The sequence below is a fragment of the Tachypleus tridentatus genome, chromosome 12 (assembly GCF_004210375.1).
Source record: "Tachypleus tridentatus isolate NWPU-2018 chromosome 12, ASM421037v1, whole genome shotgun sequence".
In the NCBI taxonomy this organism is placed as follows: Eukaryota; Metazoa; Arthropoda; class Merostomata; order Xiphosura; family Limulidae; genus Tachypleus; species Tachypleus tridentatus.
This window is the reverse complement of record NC_134836.1, coordinates 127,478,142-127,499,562: the sequence shown is the minus strand read 5'-3', so window position 1 is coordinate 127,499,562 and position 21,421 is coordinate 127,478,142. Positions and strand designations below refer to the sequence as shown.

Genomic DNA, 21,421 nt, shown 5'->3' with positions numbered 1-21,421 from the left:
ACAAACAAGCACAACTCACAAATTACGTTATTCCTTTCTCCAAAGATTGTTTAGAAAATTCGTGAAATTTATAAAACAGTTCCTATTTCCAACTCTTGAGATTCTCTCATCAAATACTAGTATTTAACAGTCACTTTTATAATGCACCCACAACCTCAACGTGTACAGTACAATTCTGTGGCAGCGACATGCAAGCCATGAGCCCTCAGGTTTGCAGTCTATCATGCGAACCTCCAGAAGTCATACCTGGCACTCTTTCTTGGTCAGTGCAAGCCTCAAGATCTTGTGACACAGCTGTTTAACCCACTCGAACACAAGATCCCTTCAGGTTAAAAATGTCAGTACTTTAAATGACACAAAACAAAGTGTTCAGAGCTTGAACTGTGTGTAAGCCAGAAATATATATTCAATCACCTTCACTAAGCAATAGAAAACTTTGCTGTAACATTCTATTAGACCTGTTTTACTGTATGTTTAAATGTTTTCCATCTATGTGCAGTAAAAGCATGAACTAACTTCAATGATCCTGAATATTCAGAAACCTTGTGGTAGTAATGTGTGCACAAGTTTGGACTAGATGAGCTCAATTAAGGCACTGTGATCCTCAACACGTACAGAAACTGTTTAGTATCAATTTCCTCTCCTTATTTAAAAAGAAAAACAAATGAACCACACTTTATGTTAGAATAGTTTACTGTCTGATGTAAAACTCACTAGCTATTACAATGATATAATTCAACTTCAAGATTTCACAACAGTTTATTTAGTATCTGTACTTACAACAGAGATCAACATCACTCAACCAGTCTGTTTTTTTTGAGAAGTTAACAACTTACAAATATTGAAACTTGTTAATTTTTAAAATTACATACGTAAGTACACAATCTGTCCAAAAGACACAAACAAACCCACTAAATAATCGTCATGTTTATTCTCAAGATATTTAAATAAACAGCATTTGCTGATCTGACTGAACAAAGCATTAGTCAAGGGTCTACCCTAAGAATACCAACTTCATTGTAAAGCAAAAGATATACTGCAAATTATAACACAAGTTATTCTCTGTTCTACAGAGTGTAAAACATTCACAAAAAACAAACTAAAAACTACCAAAAACACAATGACAGTAAACTTCCAAAAGTTGCTACTGTGGAAGCGTAAAGTTAAAACAAATGCAGTACAATAAGATCAAAATTTTTAACAGTAAAATCTGTAGTCAATGTTTACAGAAAAAAAAACCAAACTTTTGAACATTAATAAATTAAAGACTAAGTGTTCTTTACCCAGCAATGAGATTACAAAAAATATTCCATTTTTTATAAATTTAAATTTGATATGAAAATGTTCATCACATATTAAACCAGTTTTGTACAAAGAAATAAATATGAAATTATCGTAAGCCTTTCTTTGGAACCAAATAATAAATCACAAAGTATATTTTTTTTTTACAAACAAACATCTAAAAAATGCAGGTTACCAATAAATTTGACTTCACAAACGTTTTTGTGAATTTTCATCTTGTTATTGGATTATGCTGCGATCATGCAGTGTACAGAGAGCTGAATATATTATATTAAAACTACTTTTCAAACAGAAATTGAAAAGTCAAGTGACAACTGTGACCAATATAAAGTCATTGAATGGCAGTATGTGTCATAACTACATTCTGACAACGTTTAGTTTCCGCAGGTAGTATGATACTAATAAAATTAATCGCTTTTGGAAATAGTGACATTCACTTCTGACGTAATGTAATAAAAAAAAAAAAAAAGCAATATGGATCAACCTGGGACACTACACTCACTGAATAAAAGACCTTCAACAAGTCATGCTCCAGTCATGACAAACAGAGTGAAGCACCCTAAGATAAATGATAATACAAAATCAAAGGCAAAAGTGATCTATGTATGCAAGGTACTAATACAAAAATGAGACTAATAGGATATGGTACACCAAGATAAGACTACCAGTCATACCTACCTTTCAACCTATGCATACTTCCAGCAGCAAGAGAATAGAATAGGTATTTGGTATTCATACTATTCCGTATATTTGAATATATAATGATCAAGTCATCAGATGCAGCAGCCATGGATTTCTTTGCCAGTGCACTATTGAAATAGGCATAGGAATGCCATCATTCTTGTACATTAAATACATTATGGAAAACATAACAGAAGGTTTGATAGACTTTGACCATGATGGCCTTACAAGTGAGCCTTTATCAACATGGGACTTTATCATGGGACTATGTCTATTGTCATTTTAATACAACATACTCCACCTTTGTATTTTTAAGATAAATTCATTATTAAGGAAATATCTTTTGCTGGCTACTAAATTTATTTCATTGGAAATGAAAAAAAAAAAACTTTCATATGAAGCTAATCAGCATCTGAATATAACCTATACACAACTGGCATTTTAATCCATGTCAGCAAAAACAAATCTCAAACACATTTGCAGAACAATAATGATACAGTTTAGTTCAACACAACTTAGTTCTGTTATTATTCAACTGATACATAAGGCCTTCTACAGGAATATAAAATGTTAAAGATAATTAACTACATATATGACCATTTATTCATTTCAACTATCAAATATCAAACGTTAGAGAAACAGTAGTCAAATGTTTTAAATAAGCTATTAACAGACATTTGAAAATCATAAACATTTATATAAATTCACACTTTGTAAACCTTCCTTGAAAGAGTTGATTTGGCACCAACCTAGCTATATTTAGCTAGAATATTAAAAAGACAACTAGCTTTTAACTGTGTATTCATTAAAATGTTATCTTACGTGAAAGCATAACAAGTTAACAACACATATTCCAGTGAAATCATTTATCTACAAATAATTACTGGTACTTCTTGTACAGTGTGAGCAAACATAATGTAACAACTTTTCACGATTCCTTGGTTTAACAAAATTTTAAAAGCCAGGTGATGACTGGCATTCGAGAAACTTTTTTTGGAAAGATTTAGCAAAGATCTTCAAAGATATACATAAAAACCAATCAAAAGAAAGAGTTCACTTATTCTGTCTGTCTTTTAAAATACAAACCAGTTTGAATTGGACAGAACATTTTTATTACAAACGGTACAAATTTTCTGATCAAGAACTATAATATTTTCAATTAAAAAAACTGAAAAAAGAATAGACTTGTTTCCAATAAAAATATTTTATCCACTACAAACCATTTTAATTATTTTATTGAATTTTTATAGTGAATCTTTGCCAGTGTTATGTCTTTTATTTTGTACATGTTTTTCCTTTGAAGAACAGTTTCCCAAATTACAGACAAATCTCCATCAAGCTTGCTTTCTCAAACTATTACAACAAATTCATCTTTTAAAATTACTTAAACATATCAACAAGTTAATAAAAACAAAAAGGTTACACATATTGTACTCCTCACCTGAGTCAAGTCTCTTGTTTGTTAACAAAGAAACAGTAACATTCTTTTAAACATTCTCTTTTGTTTCTGATAATTTACACACAACAATCTCTGTAAGCTTCTTAGTCTGAAATGACAAAAGCTTATGTAACAACAACATTTCGAGATGATTTCAACTTGTCTATTCTCTTCTGTAGATGAGCATTAGCCGTTTCAAGCTCTTCGATCCTTGCATGAGCATCTCGAACCTGCAGGTGACAAAAACAAATTCTGATCAGACAAACCTGACATCATGCATGTAAAGGCAATTTCTGCTTGCACAGACTTAGCATCATACTCATAAGGGTGATTTCTGGTCAGACAGACCTGACATCATACTCATAAGGGTGATTTCTGGTCAGACAGACCTGACATCATACATATAAATATTTCTGGTCAGACAGACCTGACATCATACATATAAATATTTCTGGTCAGACAAACCTAACAACATGCACATAAAGATGATTTCTGGTCAGACAAACCTGAAAAGATACACATAAAGATTATTTCTGATTACATAAACCTGACATCACAGATATAAGAATTATTTCTGATCAGAGACAGCAAAAATAATTTGAATTTTAATAATATAAGTCTGTAACAGTAGAAACTATTGAACATTAAAAATATATGTGTGTGTGACTTGCTATTAGATGTTAATGTGATTTATTACCAGACATAAATGTGATTCACATATCAGTTACTATTAGGCATACACCTAAAATTCCACTTTCTGATATTTCAAAAGCTTATTGTACCAAAATAAATCAGACATAACTTAAGACACAGAGAAGAGAAATATACAAAGTTCTGATTTCACAACAGACCAAATATAATACAGATATAAAGAACTATGCACAAGTTCTAATGAAACAGATATAAAGAACTATGCACAAGTTCTAATGAAACAGATATAAAGAACTATGCACAAGTTCTAATGAAACAGATATAAAGAACTATGCACAAGTTCTGATGAAACAGATATAAAGAACTATGCACAAGTTCTAATGAAACAGATATAAAGAACTATGCACAAGTTCTAATGAAACAGATATAAAGAACTATGCACAAGTTCTAATGAAACAGATATAAAAAACTATGCACAAGTTCTAATGAAACAGATATAAAGAACTATGCACAAGTTCTAATGAAACAGACGTTACTAAAAACTAAAAAACTCTCAGTGATGAAACTCGCTACCATAAAAATAGAATACACATCTACAGATCGTCACCTCTCTCTGTAACTTTCGTTTCTCTGCTTTTAGTTCATCTTCCACTTTTTCTCCATTCTCTGCAGCAGACTTGTACCTCGTGACTTGACTTTCCAATCGAGATAACTAAATAAAATACGATGTTATATTACCTTTAAAAATATCTACAACTTTAGATCTGAACTGTATTGCTTTTCCTAAAAGATTTTTTTTTCTTTTTCCAGCATTGTCCACTTTTTTTTCATTCCAAATGCCAAATAAGTTAAGAAACTTCAAGTAGAAAATACAACTTTATTTTTTACACTTAAACACAAAACAAATCTCAACTAAAATGCACATCCCAATTTACCATTTGATGCTACAAAAGTAATATTAATTTAGCACTTAGTTAACGCACACAATGTTTGTATTTAAATACAGAAAAACATTTAAAACATGCTGAAACACAGAACTTTAGCCACAGAAAGAGGAAAAAAATAAACTTAATTTTATCATTTTGTAAAGTTAGTGGAAGTAGGCTTAGTGAGATTTCGTTTTTAACACAGAAACTAGGCTTAGTAAAATTTCGTTTTCAACACAGATTTTTTGATACAGAAATAATACAATTTCACCCTTATCCAGAGTTCTTTCTTAATTTACAAATGTTTGTATTAAACCATTCATGAATTATAGAGCACAACAGTTTCTTTAAATGTTTGAAATTAAAAAAAAATCTAAAAGTATTATCAACTTTAGTGCTAAGTTAAAATTAAGCTAAATATTTTATTCCTTTATTAGCTTAGTATTAAAAATTACTTAAATAAATTATACAACAATACTAAATTCAGTGCTACAAAGTTAAATGAGATGTTCATTAGCTTTAACAGTCAAGTGATACGTCTACTGTACTATGAGTCATTTAAGTTAATCAGAAAGAAAACGGTTTTAAAAAGCAAAGTACTTAATCTGGTTAGAATGACACCTACAAAAATCAACACAAAACAGAATTAAATTAGAATTAAAACTGTGATACAAAACTAATTGATGAAGACCAATAATGTTCATTATTTAAATAAATACAACTGTACTCACGTTACTTTGTAATGTTGTGTTTTCTTGTTCTAACTTCTTCAGTTTAAACTTATAATCACTGACTTGTTTGTTTGTCTCTCCTGGTTGAAAACAATAAGATTATTAGCAAATGTACAGCTTAAGTTGGATTACAACAAGTTAAAAATAGAACATTTTTTAACACTTTCATTCAGTTGCTAGTAACTCCTATACTTATGACTTGTGTAAACCCACCTAACACCCCCATGCACAAAGTTTGGCAACCTTTTAAAATTCACCTTTCAAAATATTGCATACAACTGTAGTTAAAGGGTTAAACCACCTAAACTCCTGGATCATTTACTTGTACAGTTCAAGATTATTAGAAAATACGTAACTAATATGGAGAACCTGGATCATTTACTTGTACAGTTCAAGATTATTAGAAAATACATAACTAACATGGAGAACCTGGATCATTTACTTGTACAGTTCAAGATTATTAGAAAATACATAACTAACATGGAGAACCTGGATCATTTACTTGTACAGTTCAAGATTATTAGAAAATACGTAACCAATATATAGAACCTGGATTATTTACTTGTACAGTTCAAGCTTATTAGAAAATACGTAACTAATATGGAGAACCTGGATCATTTACTAGTACAGTTCAAGATTATTAGAAAATACGTAACTAATATGGAGAACCTGGATTATTTACTTGTACAGTTCAAGATTATTAGAAAATACGTAACTAATATGGAGAACCTGGATCATTTACTAGTACAGTTCAAGATTATTAGAAAATATGTAACTAATATAGAGAACCTGAATCATTTACTTGTAGAGTTCAAGATTATTAGAAAATATGTAACTAATATGGAGAACCTGGATCATTTACTTGTACAGTTCAAGATTATTAGAAAATATGTAACTAACATGGAGAACCTGGATCATTTACTTATACAGTTCAAGATTATTAGAAAATATGTAATTAATATGGAGAACCTAGATCATTTACTAGTACAGTTCAAGATTATTAGAAAATACGTAACTAATATGGAGAACCTGAATCATTTACTAGTGCAGTTCAGGATTATTAGAAAATACGTAACTAACATGGAGAACCTGGATCACTTACTTGTACAGTTCAAGATTATTATGTAATCAATACAGAGTTTTTGGATTGCACACAGAAACTCAAATGATTTACACAGCTATAATTTAGTTGCTCTTAGAATAAGTAGGTTTTAACTCACAATAAACAAAATAACCACAACAAAAGATTAGTCATGAAACACATCCAAATAATGAATTTTTTTCTCTGTCCTATCCATATTAACAAATGAAAAATTATAATTTCTACTTTTAACAACGTACATCAAATAAATTTTGTTGTAATACACAACATACAAGTATGCCTTACTGAAATATCAGGAACATAATGTGAAATCTTGCATTCAATATAAAATATTTAAATAAAAAAAAATCAAAATAATTATAACACCTACCTTCATTTTAGTTAGTGAAAATAAAACAACCAAGATGTCATTTTAAATTTGTGTTAATACGTAATAAAATTTAATCAAATCATAACAATATAAAAATGACATTTCATCAGCTCCGATGTTACTGTATTTCATTGTTAGGTATCGTAGTTATAAAGACATAGAAAAAATAGTTGAAATTTGTCTGAACAGAGATTGTAAGAAACTAGTGCAAGATAATTTATTTCTTGCAAAATGTATGCACGTGAATGCATGCATAATGTAAAAATCTAATGCGTACTTGTACATCTTGTTAAAAACTACCCAAACTTAATAAAATTTATACGATGTAATTTTATTAGTTTTTTATTTTAATACAGGTAGGTTATGCAAAAAGACTATTTTTTCCAAATTAAAAAATTGAATCAAAACATTAGTGCCAGATGAAGTAACCAGGGTGCGTCACTTGTCCTCCCTGCTGGACTGAGTGTGCAATAAATTAAATTTAGATTAAATAATAAAAAACAACAAAGTTTATATTTTACACTTTAATTTCAATATACATAAAAAAACTATTTAAATTGTTTCAAAATTACAAGATTTTAAAACTAACTGAAACAACAGAAGATACTTACTCTGAATATCTAATAGTTTCATTTCAGGACCATTAGAGTGAGGACCATGTACTAGTGTAATTTGTTCCATTCTAGCTGTCTTTTGCCTTTCTTCTTCCAAATCCAGTTTCATCCTATTAATCTGAATAGAGAACAGTAACTTGTTTATAGCATTAAAAGAAATGTAGCACTTATATTGAAATATCTAATTATAATACAGTCCTAAAGTTTATTACTTGATAAATAACTGTCAGGTTAATATCTCACTTTAATTTTTACAGGAACTTGTGCTTTGCAACACGTTTCTAATAAAGGTTCACAGAAATGTTACAGTTTAGGTGAAATTTCTGTTTGTTTGTTTCAAGACTGCTACTGTCTTTCTCACACATACATATAAACAATTACTCTAGAGTGAAGTCAAGTTTGTAGCTTCATAGGGAATGTAGATGCAAATTCGAAATGTTTTCCATCACATGGACAAAAAAGTGGGGTACTAACTTTTACATCCCCCAATTGGCATCTCAACCCCCCTTTTCACAAGTAATGATTTTTAGAGATATATTCCTCAGCCTCCCTTCTTTAAGAACTAGATCACAGTCAAACACAAAATGTAAATACTCTCACACTTACTTCATCTAGCAGATCCTGTTTTCTCTCTGCTAGTTTTTTCAACTTCATATCTGTAAGGAATCGTAGATGTATTTAGGTATTCAAGTAACAAATGCATTATCATAGTGCTAAGAGAAATTTAAACATTATTACATCTTTCCACGAGATAATTTAACAAGACAGTTTTCAGACATCTAAAATTCATTAATTAGTAAAGCATATCACAGAATTGTTCTTATATTTCTGAAGTAATAAAAACTGCCTGCATCAGTTGTCATTAATTTTATATACACATTGTTGTTAACTTGTTTCATAGCACAAGTTACAAGTCATTAAATACAGTTACTTCTCAGGTTACTTACAATGTCACAGATTACCATAATTCACACAATTACCATCTCAGCTTACTTAATGTGTAATTATTGTTTCAGATTAAGTATTACCATATTAAATATAGTTATTATATCAGGTTACTATACTAAGTATTACCATATTAAATATAGTTATTATATCAGGTTACTATATTAAGTATTACCATATTAAATATAGTTATTATATCAGGTTACTATATTAAGTATTACCATATTAAATATAGTTATTATATCAGGTTACTATATTAAGTATTACCATATTAAATATAGTTATTATATCAGGTTACTATATTAAGTATTACCATATTAAATATAGTTATTATATCAGGTTACTATACTAAGTATTACCATATTAAATATAGTTATTATATCAGGTTACTATACTAAGTATTACCATATTAAATAGAGTTATTATATCAGGTTACTATACTAAGTATTACCATATTAAATAGAGTTATTATATCAGGTTACTATACTAAGTATTACCATATTAAATATAGTTATTATATCAGGTTACTATACTAAGTATTACCATATTAAATATAGTTATTATATCAGGTTACTATATTAAGTATCAGCATATTAAATATAGTTATTATATCAGGTTACTATATTAAGTATTACCATATTAAATATAGTTATTATATCAGGTTACTATATTAAGTATTACCATATTAAATATAGTTATTATATCAGGTTACTATATTAAGTATTACCATATTAAATATAGTTATTATATCAGGTTACTATACTAAGTATTACCATATTAAATATAGTTATTATATCAGGTTACTATACTAAGTATTACCATATTAAATATAGTTATTATATCAGGTTACTATACTAAGTATTACCATATTAAATATAGTTATTATATCAGGTTACTATATTAAGTATCAGCATATTAAATATAGTTATTATATCAGGTTACTATATTAAGTATTACCATATTAAATATAGTTATTATATCAGGTTACTATATTAAGTATTACCATATTAAATATAGTTATTATATCAGGTTACTATACTAAGTATCAGCATATTAAATATAGTTATTATATCAGGTTACTATATTAAGTATTACCATATTAAATATAGTTATTATATCAGGTTACTATATTAAGTATTACCATATTAAATATAGTTATTATATCAGGTTACTATATTAAGTATTACCATATTAAATATAGTTATTATATCAGGTTACTATACTAAGTATCAGCATATTAAATATAGTTATTATATCAGGTTACTATATTAAGTATTACCATATTAAATATAGTTATTATATCAGGTTACTATACTAAGTATCAGCATATTAAATATAGTTATTATATCAGGTTACTATATTAAGTATTACCATATTAAATATAGTTATTATATCAGGTTACTATACTAAGTATTACCATATTAAATATAGTTATTATATCAGGTTACTATATTAAGTATTACCATATTAAATATAGTTATTATATCAGGTTGCTATATTTGATACATTCACTACTTCAGATAATTTAACACATTAAACATAGTTTATATTTCTAATAATATACTCACTTGTCAAATCTAGCCATTATAAAGGACAACATATAATTATAAAGGACTACATATAATTATAAAGGACTACATATAATTATAAAAAACTACATATAATTATAAAGGACTACATATAATTATAAAGGACTACATATAATTCGCAGCACACAGACAATTATTTTTTAAGCATCTTAGAATAAGAATATTTTAAGATGTACAATGAGAAAAACTGTTACAGAAAATAATCTAAGAATGGAACACATACCATTAAAATCATTAATATAAAAACTGTAAAACTTTTCCAAACCAGACAGCATTTTTCCAAAATTACTAATACTTATTTAGAAGATAAAATGTATTATAGATATTTATCAGTAAGTATCCTACATGTGTAACAGTAAACACTGTAAAATGTCCTGACCAATACAAGACATAACTAAATAAAATGCATTATAGATATTTATCAGTAAGTATCCTACATGTGTAACAGTAAACACTGTAAAAAGTCCTGACCAATATAAGACATAACTAAATAAAATGTATTATAGATATTTATCAGTAAGTATCCTGCATGTGTAACAGTAAACACTGTAAAAATTCCTGACCAATACAAGACATAACTAAATAAAATGTATTATAGATATTTATCAGTAAGTGTCCTACATGTGTAACAGTAAACACTGTAAAAAGTCCTGACCAATACAAGACATAACTAAATAAAATATATTATAGATATTTATCAGTAAGTGTCCTACATGTGTAACAGTAAACACTGTAAAAGTCCTGACCAATACAAGACATAACTAAATAAAATGTATTACAGATATTTATCAGTAAGTGTCCTACATGTGTAACAGTAAACACTGTAGAAAGTCCTGACCAATACAAGACATAACTAAATAAAATGTATTACAGATATTTATCAGTAAGTGTCCTACATGTGTAACAGTAAACACTGTAAAAGTCCTGACCAATACAAGACATAACTAAATAAAATATCTTATAGATATTTATCAGTAAGTATCCTACATGTGTAACAGTAAACACTGTAAAAATTCCTGACCAATACAAGACATAACTAAATAAAATATATTATAGATATTTATAAGTAAGTATCCTACATGTGTAACAGTAAACACTGTAAAAAGTCCTGACCAATACAAGACATAACTAAATAAAATATATTATAGATATTTATCAGTAAGTATCCTACATGTGTAACAGTAAACACTGTAAAAATTCCTGACCAATACAAGACATAATTAAATAAAATGTATTATAGATATTTATCAGTAAGTATCCTACATGTATAAGAGTAAACACTGTAAAAATTCCTGACCAATACAAGATATAACTAAATAAAATGTATTATAGATATTTATCAGTAAGTGTCCTACATGTGTAACAGTAAACACTGTAAAAAGTCCTGACCAATACAAGACATAACTAAATAAAATGTATTATAGATATTTATCAGTAAGTATCCTACATGTGTAACAGTAAACACTGTAAAAAGTCCTGACCAATACAAGACATAACTAAATAAAATGTATTATAGATATTTATCAGTAAGTATCCTACATGTGTAACAGTAAACACTGTAAAAGTCCTGACCAATACAAGACATAACTAAATAAAATATATTATAGATATTTATCATTAAGTATCCTACATGTGTAACAGTAAACACTGTAAAAATTCCTGACCAATACAAGAGATAACTAAATAAAATATATTATAGATATTTATAAGTAAGTATCCTACATGTGTAACAGTAAACACTGTAAAAATTCCTGACCAATACAAGACATAATTAAATAAAATGTATTATAGATATTTATCAGTAAGTATCCTACATGTATAAGAGTAAACACTGTAAAAATTCCTGACCAATACAAGATATAACTAAATAAAATGTATTATAGATATTTATCAGTAAGTGTCCTACATGTGTAACAGTAAACACTGTAAAAAGTCCTGACCAATACAAGACATAACTAAATAAAATGTATTATAGATATTTATCAGTAAGTATCCTACATGTGTAACAGTAAACACTGTAAAAAGTCCTGACCAATACAAGACATAACTAAATAAAATGTATTATAGATATTTATCAGTAAGTATCCTACATGTGTAACAGTAAACACTGTAAAAAGTCCTGACCAATACAAGACATAACTAAATAAAATATATTATAGATATTTATCATTAAGTATCCTACATGTGTAACAGTAAACACTGTAAAAATTCCTGACCAATACAAGAGATAACTAAATAAAATGTATTATAGATATTTATCAGTAAGTATCCTACATGTGTAACAGTAAACACTGTAAAAATTCCTGACCAATACAAGACATAACTAAATAAAATGTATTATAGATATTTATCAGTAAGTATCCTACATGTGTAACAGTAAACACTGTAAAAAGTCCTGACCAATACAAGACATAACTAAATAAAATATATTATAGATATTTATCAGTAAGTATCCTACATGTGTAACAGTAAACACTGTAAAAATTCCTGACCAATACAAGACATAACTAAATAAAATATATTATAGATATTTATAAGTAAGTATCCTACATGTGTAACAGTAAACACTGTAAAAATTCCTGACCAATACAAGACATAATTAAATAAAATGTATTATAGATATTTATCAGTAAGTATCCTACATGTATAAGAGTAAACACTGTAAAAATTCCTGACCAATACAAGATATAACTAAATAAAATGTATTATAGATATTTATCAGTAAGTGTCCTACATGTGTAACAGTAAACACTGTAAAAAGTCCTGACCAATACAAGACATAACTAAATAAAATGTATTATAGATATTTATCAGTAAGTATCCTACATGTGTAACAGTAAACACTGTAAAAATCATCACTAAACCTCACACAGACTTTTAAATGTCGCCAAGAAGTGACATGGGGAGTTCATGTTCAGGTGTCACCCCCACATCCCGTTTTTCCTCTGTGCACTGATCATTTAACCAAAGACGTTTATCTGACATAACACACCTAGAGACATCTAATCATTTAACTAAAGACATTTATCTGACATAACACACCAAGAGACACCTAATAATTTAACTAAAGACGTTTATCTGACATAACACACCAAGAGACACCTAATAATTTAACTAAAGACATTTATCTGACATAACACACCAAGAGACACCTAATAATTTAACTAAAGACATTTATCTGACATAACACACCAAGAGACACCTAATAATTTAACTAAAGACATTTATCTGACATAACACACCAAGGGACACCTAATAATTTAACTAAAGACATTTATCTGACATAACACACCAAGGGACACCTAATAATTTAACTAAAGACATTTATCTGACATAACACACCAAGAGACACCTAATAATTTAACTAAAGACGTTTATCTGACATAACACACCAAGAGACACCTAATAATTTAACTAAAGACATTTATCTGACATAACACACCAAGAGACACCTAATAATTTAACTAAAGACGTTTATCTGACATAACACACCAAGAGACACCTAATAATTTAACTAAAGACGTTTATCTGACATAACACACCAAGAGACACCTAATAATTTAACTAAAGACGTTTATCTGACATAACACACCAAGAGACACCTAATAATTTAACTAAAGACGTTTATCTGACATAACACACCAAGAGACACCTAATAATTTAACTAAAGACGTTTATCTGACATAACACACCAAGAGACACCTAATAATTTAACTAAAGACGTTTATCTGACATAACACACCGAGAGATCCTTCTCCTCCTTCTTCTAAAATCTGGGCAGCTTCTTCAGAAACTAAGGCAGCTCTGCCCAATAACACTGGAGTTGAACTGTCTGGTGTATTCCTAGAACTGTTAGCATTAACATCTCCATTAACGAGAGTTTCCTCTCCTCCCACTAAGACCAGTCCATAATCCTGCAAAGTGTAGCACGTAATTAAACAAAAAAATGTAGCACATGATTCAACAGGACACAAGAGTAAGTTACACAAAAAAGCATATTTTTCTCAAAAATCAAGTTGCTACAGTCAACGTTCTACTGTCAATTCCACGGAGATCAACTAGCGGTTCCTGTTCTTTATGTTCACGAGTTCTAGTATGAATGTGGCAGCAGGTTTTTAATACGGTGGAACTCTTTATTGTGAAATCAATTTAGAGAAACAGAAATACACATAATTCTGTAACCATTGTCTGTAATACTGGTGAAGAAATGCAACTTTGAAACCAAAGTTTAGTGTAAAGAATTATACACATTAAGAAACACATTAATTTTAATGTAAAGAATTATACACATTAAGAAACACATTAATTTTAATGTAAAGAATTATACACATTAAGAAACACATTAATTTTAAATCCATTCCTTATTATCCAATTGTCAGTACAGTTAATATACCTTGACCTTTCTTAATACTTCTATTAACTCATAAGAATTAGGAGTTCTTTCAACTACAGATAATACACCATATAACGGTGAGAATAAATTATTTACTGTAGTCTTCTATTGAGTAAAATTGAAAATAATATATATAAAAAAAACATCACCAGTCCACAGTTAGCAACTATGGTAAACACACATACCTTTTGATGTATACTAACTAATCCACAGATGAGTTTTTTACATTTGAAACACAAATCTAATGAGATTAATCATTTTACATCTATGATAACTGTTTTTAGTGTCACAATAAATATCATAATCTAGTCATTTTATACCTAAGATAACTGTTTTTAGTGTCACAATAAATATCATAATCTAGTCATTTTATACCTAAGATAACTGTTTTTAGTGTCACAATAAATATCATAATCTAGTCATTTTATACCTAAGATAACTGTTTTTAGTGTCACAATAAATATCATAATCTAGTCATTTTACACCTAAGATAACTGTTTTTAGTGTCACAATAAATATCATAATCTAGATTGCACAATTTTAGGATAAAAATATTTCAAAAACAGTAATTTTCCTTAATAATTTTGTGTTTTCTAAAAACAAAAAAATTGTGTTTCACAGAATCCCTTTTGTTATTTTTGTTTTGCTTGTTTTTAAATTTTGCGCAAAGCTACTTGAGGGCTATCTATGCTAGCCGTCCCTAATTTGGCAGTGTGAGACTAAAGGAAAGACAGCTAATCATCACCATCTACCGCTAACTCTTGGGCTACTCTTTTACCAATGAATAGTGGGATTGACCGCCACATTATAATGCCCCCACGACTGAAAGGACGAGCATGTTTGGTGCGACAGGGATTCGAACCCATGACCCTTAGATTGTGAGTCGAATGCCTAAACCCACCTGGCCATGCTGGGCCTTTTTTGTTATTTCAAACTGATGTTTCACTCTCCAATGCGTCCATAAGAAAATGGTATTTCATGGTGTAGAGTTCCTGCTTTGTTTTTTAAGAAACCAACCAAACCTTTTCTTTAATGATTTTAAAAGGTTTATCACAAGAAGTTTTGTAAAACATTTCCAGATTATATGGATCAGCAACATGAACAACATTAAAACAAGTGCAAATAATTTTTATGTTTACTAGTTCTCAAATGAAACAGAATTACAAAATTTTGATATTATAATATAAATGCTTTAACTACAGCTTGTAATATTTATTGTAGGTAAAAATATAAAACTACCAAATATGTACCCTGCACTGTAAAAGAAGGTATTCCAAAGATGCTATGGTTGATAAGAAAAACTCATAAAATGTGAAACTTTAAGCATACATCATTCACTCCTTGGTGTACATCCATTAATATAAAAGTCACAGTTTAATTACAACTTTCAATTAAGTAAAACAATATATAAGTGAGAAACAAATACTACGTTGAAACATAGTACTAGTTTCAAACAGATACTCTCTTCTTACACCCAAAGCGTCTTAAATTCTTCAAATATGTTTCTCCTAGTTACTGAAGAAGTAATTTCTGGATTCTATACTCTCTTCTGTAACACTGTCTTCTCACACTCAGAGCACAAAGACATTTTAGCTATATCACACTCTTTAGAACTATTCAACAATTGTAATGTACCTACATACACAAATAATTCTTAATAAGTTCTATTAAGAATATTTTGTCTTGAGAAGATTAACCTTTTCATATCTTTAGGTTATAAGCACCCAGTGACAGGTTTAATTTAAACATTAACGAGATGAATGAATTCATATTATTAAAGTTTACGGTTTCTGTTTGACATGAAAAGTTATCTTGTGGCTTGTATTTATTTTACTATGTGTATTTAAGTATCGTGATTGATTTTACATAACAAATTGATTATAATTTCAATACTTTCAAGTTTTTTTCTATTAGTAACATAAAACTCTACCTCTATTAATTCATCCCTTTGTTTTAAGCTTTCTTTTAAAAATTCAACTTCTTCCTTCATTTCTTTGAAGTATCTATTTAGCTGATCATATGCCTGAAAAAAACCCACAAAAAACAAAGGTATATCACAACAAGTAACATAATCAGAATATTATAAATACATGTAATATGTCATAAGAACACTTACAAATTGAGGGTATTACATGATACACAAAACTTTTATTGTACCAGTCAGCAGTCAAGGTGCCTTTAATTTCTTATCGTTCAACGGCTGCACTCGTTGAGATAATGTCTACACTTGCAACAGTCTCCCAACATGCTTCAACAGATGTTGCATGCTGGCCATAATATCATTCTCTTCTCTACAAAACAGATGTTGCATGCTGGTCATAATATCATTCTCTTCTCTACAAAACAGATGTTGCATGCTGGCCATAACATCATTCTCTTCTCTACAAAACAGATGTTGCATGCTGGTCATAATATCATTCTCTTCTCTACAAAACAGATGTTGCATGCTGGTCATAATATCATTCTCTTCTCTACAAAACAGATGTTGCATGCTGGTCATAATATCATTCTCTTCTCTACAAAACAGATGTTGCATGCTGGTCATAATATCATTCTCTTCTCTACAAAACAGATGTTGCATGCTGGTCATAATATCATTCTCTTCTCTACAAAACAGATGTTGCATGCTGGCCATAATATCATTCTCTTCTCTACAAAACAGATGTTGCATGCTGGCCATAATATTGTTCTCTTCTCTACAAAACAGATGTTGCATGCTGGTCATAATATCATTCTCTTCTCTACAAAACAGATGTTGCATGCTGGCCGTAATATCATTCTCTTCTCTACAAAACAGGTGTTGCATGCTGGCCATAATATCATTGTCGTCTCTACAAAACAGATGTTGCATGCTGGTCATAATATCATTCTCTTCTCTACAAAACAGATGTTGCATGCTGGCCGTAATATCATTCTCTTCTCTACAAAACAGATGTTGCATGCTGGCCGTAATATCATTCTCTTCTCTACAAAACAGATGTTGCATGCTGGTCATAATATCGTTCTCTTCTCTACAAAACAGATGTTGCATGCTGGTCATAATATCGTTCTCTTCTCTACAACTAACCCTCAGTGATTGTTACAAAACAATTAAAATTTGGATTTATACGTAAAAAGAACGCTCTTCCTGCTTTACTCATTCAATTGTCTGAAGTTTGATGCTGACTTCAGGTTTTATTTACCTAAGTAGTGGTTCTTGGTCAGCTACACATCCACTGACATTACTTTGTGCTAACTGTACCTAGGTCATTGTAACAACAGGTACTGCATTCTTATGTTTCACGTACTATCTTTAGCTTCCATGCAGCTCTTCTCAAAACATATAATTTTTGCCTCAGTTTTTCACATGTAGTAATCTTCACCAGTCAAATTTTGGGTTAATGCATGCTTGTTCTGTGGTATTTCTGTGAACTGTGACAGTATTCTCCATACCACAGCCAGTCACAATGCAGACTTTCAACACATGACTATACTCTGATGTAGTTCATTTTCACACAATAGAAAAATCAATCCCACAACAGTTGCATTTCATACACATTTTATTCGACATTTCCACAATTATTTCCAGTAGTGCATTAATACACATACAATGTATATTACTGCTTAATAAGGTTTAAAAGTTATTAGATGATGTAACCACATAAGACATCTGTAAGTTTTAAAGGATGCACAACATCTGGTTCTTATTAATTTACAGATATGAAGTACAAAACACAGCAATCACTACCATTACAATGTTCCACAACTAAGAAAAGAATTGTCAAAAGATTATCAGTTCTTAATATGACTCTCTTCATAATACATCTATAAAGCATTTCATGTACTTCTAATAAATACATCAATGAATGGACAAAAAGATAGAAAGATACTGTAAATATACATGCTCTGACAGAGGTTCATTTAACACTCACTAAAAACATTTGTGATAAATAAAAATATGCATCAGTAAGAAGTTAGCTACAAATGTAGCACAAATGTAGTACAAATGTAGCACACCTCTCTAAGGAGCAAGTTTTCACACACTTACAAGAAATAATAACAAATCACATTATCTTTACAAGAATGAAATTCCACAAAGAATACATCTTCATCCATTTCGAGAAAGAATAGACCCTCATCCCATTCAAAATGTTTTCATAAAAGTCAAGGTACAGAGCATATCCAAAAGTCTGGAACCACGAATACTTCAATGAATTGTATAGAATGAATTCCACATGTTGTATTTGTAATTCACAATAAGTTTTGATTAATTCAATCTTCTCATGCTCCGACAGTGCCATAATAGGTCACATACCTAGAATTTAAGAAAAGCCAAATCACCAATGGTTCCAGACACTTTGGATACTCTGCATTTGTGAAGATGCTTGTAGAACCTTTACAAAAAAATACTTGTAGAACCTTTACAAAAAAATACTTGTAGAACCTTTACAAAAAAATACTTGTAGAACCTTTACAAAAATATACTTGTAGAACCTTTACAAAAAAATACTTGTAGAACCTTTACAAAAGTTACTTTTCTATCACAAGTAATGAGTCCCAAAACCTTACCCTGGACTTCTCTTTACAAAACCTTACCCTGGACTTCTCTTTATAATCTTTTTGTGCCTGAATATAATTTTCTTCCATTTCTTGTACTTCATCTTTCAAAGTGTCAACATTGTAAGTGAGAGATGATTTTTCATTATCAAGTTGTGCATTACTGATCATGGCTTTCTTAAACTTCTTGTCTAAATCTTGTAACTGATGCTGAAAAAGAAACCATTTTATTATCTTCAAAGAAAAGCTAATTACTCATGTCTTTTGTTCTTTTTTTAAGAACTTAGTGGTTCTATAAAAATATAAATATTCATATTTTTGCTCCAGCTTGAAACTGGAGTTGATTTATGATCCCAAAATAATCCCGAACTCAAAAATATTAAAACCACAAAGATTTATCTCAAGGAACAAACATATTGGCTTGTTTTCAATTTCATCCAAAGTTACACGAGGGCCATCTGTACTAGCCATCCTTACCCACTGCCAATTCTTGACCTACTCTTTTACCAACTAACAGTGGTGTTGACCATCACACACCCTTGTCAGAAAGTTTTTGTTTTGTTTTTTATTTCTTGCAAAGCTACACGAGGGCTATCAGAGCTAGTCATCCCTAATTTAGCAGTGTAAGACTAGATGGAAGAGAGCTAGTCATCCCTAATTTAGCAGTGTAAGACTAGATGGAAGAGAGCTAGTCATCACCACCCATCGCTAACTCTTGAGCTACTCTTTTACCAAAGAATAGTGAGATTGACCATCACATTATAACTCCCCCACAGCTGAAATAGTGAGCATGTTTGGTGCTGTAGGGATTCAAATCCGCAACCCTCACATTATGAGGTGAGTGCCTTAAACACCTAGCCATGCCAGGCCATTGACAGAAAGAGAGAGTATATTCGATATGACAGAAATTAGAACCCGTAACCCACAAACTGCGAGTGAAGCACCTTAACTTAACTATTGGGTTGTGTCAACCAAGAACAGAAAGAATAATAATATGTCACAGAAATGATACTGCTATGGATTCAACAAGTTATAACACTGTTTCATAATCTGATTTTATTCTAATGTTATATTATTCTATGTACTTGTTTTTTTGGAACTTGTGATTTCTACCTTTCATATTCTAGTCTTTTAACAATACAAACCAAGAGTTATAAATCATATATTACACATTTTCACTTGATAAGACATTACTACACTATTAATGGTTCTACCATAAAACATCTTAAATTTGTATGTGTGCAATACCTACAACATGAATCTTTATCTTTGAAGCTTTTACAACGTTCTGAATATCATAAAATATTGAGTTACATGCAGTACAAAACATCTTGTAAAACAAATTACTACGCTTTTCTCACAATCCAACAGTACAAACATTCTGAATTTAAAACTTTATGTGAGTATTGAAATATATTTTCTGATGTAGTGTTTAAACACTGGTCCAACAAAAGTGAGAGAAGATCAGTAGAACCAACAACAAAAATAATGTAGTGTTCAAACACTGGTCCAACAAAAGTGAGAGAAGATCAGTAGAACCAACAACAAAAATAATGTGGTGTTCAAACACTGGTCTAACAAAAGTGAGAGAAGATCAGTAGAACCAACAAAAAAATAATGTAGTGTTTAAACACTGGTCCAACAAAAGTGAGAGAAGATCAGTAGAACCAACAACAAAAATAATGTAGTGTTTAAACACTGGTCCAACAAAAGTGAGAGAAGATCAGTAGAACCAACAAAAAAATAATGTAGTGTTTAAACACTGGTCCAACAAAAGTGACAGAAAATTAGTAGAACCAACAACAAAAATAATGTAGTGTTTAAACACTGGTCCAACAAAAGTGAGAGAAGATCAGTAGAACCAACAAAAAAAATAATGTGGTGTTTAAACACTGGTCCAACAAAAGTGAGAGAAGATCAGTAGAACCAACAACAAAAATAATGTAGTGTTTAAACACTGGTCCAACAAAAGTGAGAGAAGATCAGTAGAACCAACAACAAAAATAATGTAGTGTTTAAACACTGGTCCAACAAAAGTGAGAGAAGATCAGTAGAACCAACAAAAAAAATAATGTGGTGTTTAAACACTGGTCCAACAAAAGTGAGAGAAGATCAGTAGAACCAACAAAAAAAATAATGTAGT

At 29.7% G+C, this 21,421-nt stretch overlaps 1 protein-coding gene across 8 annotated transcripts in view; it reads right to left on the bottom strand.

Moving 5' to 3' along the window:
* Positions 1-740: 740 nt before the first annotated feature.
* The window catches only part of LOC143234654 (leucine-rich repeat flightless-interacting protein 2-like), an 89,495-nt gene continuing 68,814 nt past the window's right edge, over positions 741-21,421 (bottom strand). For 4 of the 8 annotated variants that reach the window (XM_076472171.1, XM_076472172.1, XM_076472174.1 and 1 more), the window contains 8 exons: positions 19,318-19,488; positions 16,673-16,765; positions 14,092-14,263; positions 8,422-8,471; positions 7,813-7,933; positions 5,730-5,809; positions 4,680-4,784; positions 741-3,651 (listed from right to left, as the gene is read on the bottom strand). In XM_076472171.1, coding sequence (XP_076328286.1) covers positions 3,547-3,651; positions 4,680-4,784; positions 5,730-5,809; positions 7,813-7,933; positions 8,422-8,471; positions 14,092-14,263; positions 16,673-16,765; positions 19,318-19,488 — 897 coding nt within the window. In that variant the 3' untranslated portion in view covers positions 741-3,546. Of the gene's footprint in view, positions 3,652-4,679; positions 4,785-5,729; positions 5,810-7,812; positions 7,934-8,421; positions 8,472-14,091; positions 14,264-16,672; positions 16,766-19,290; positions 19,489-21,421 lie in introns of all 8 variants that reach the window. The other 4 variants (XM_076472169.1, XM_076472170.1, XM_076472173.1 and 1 more) reach the window with 1 other exon arrangement.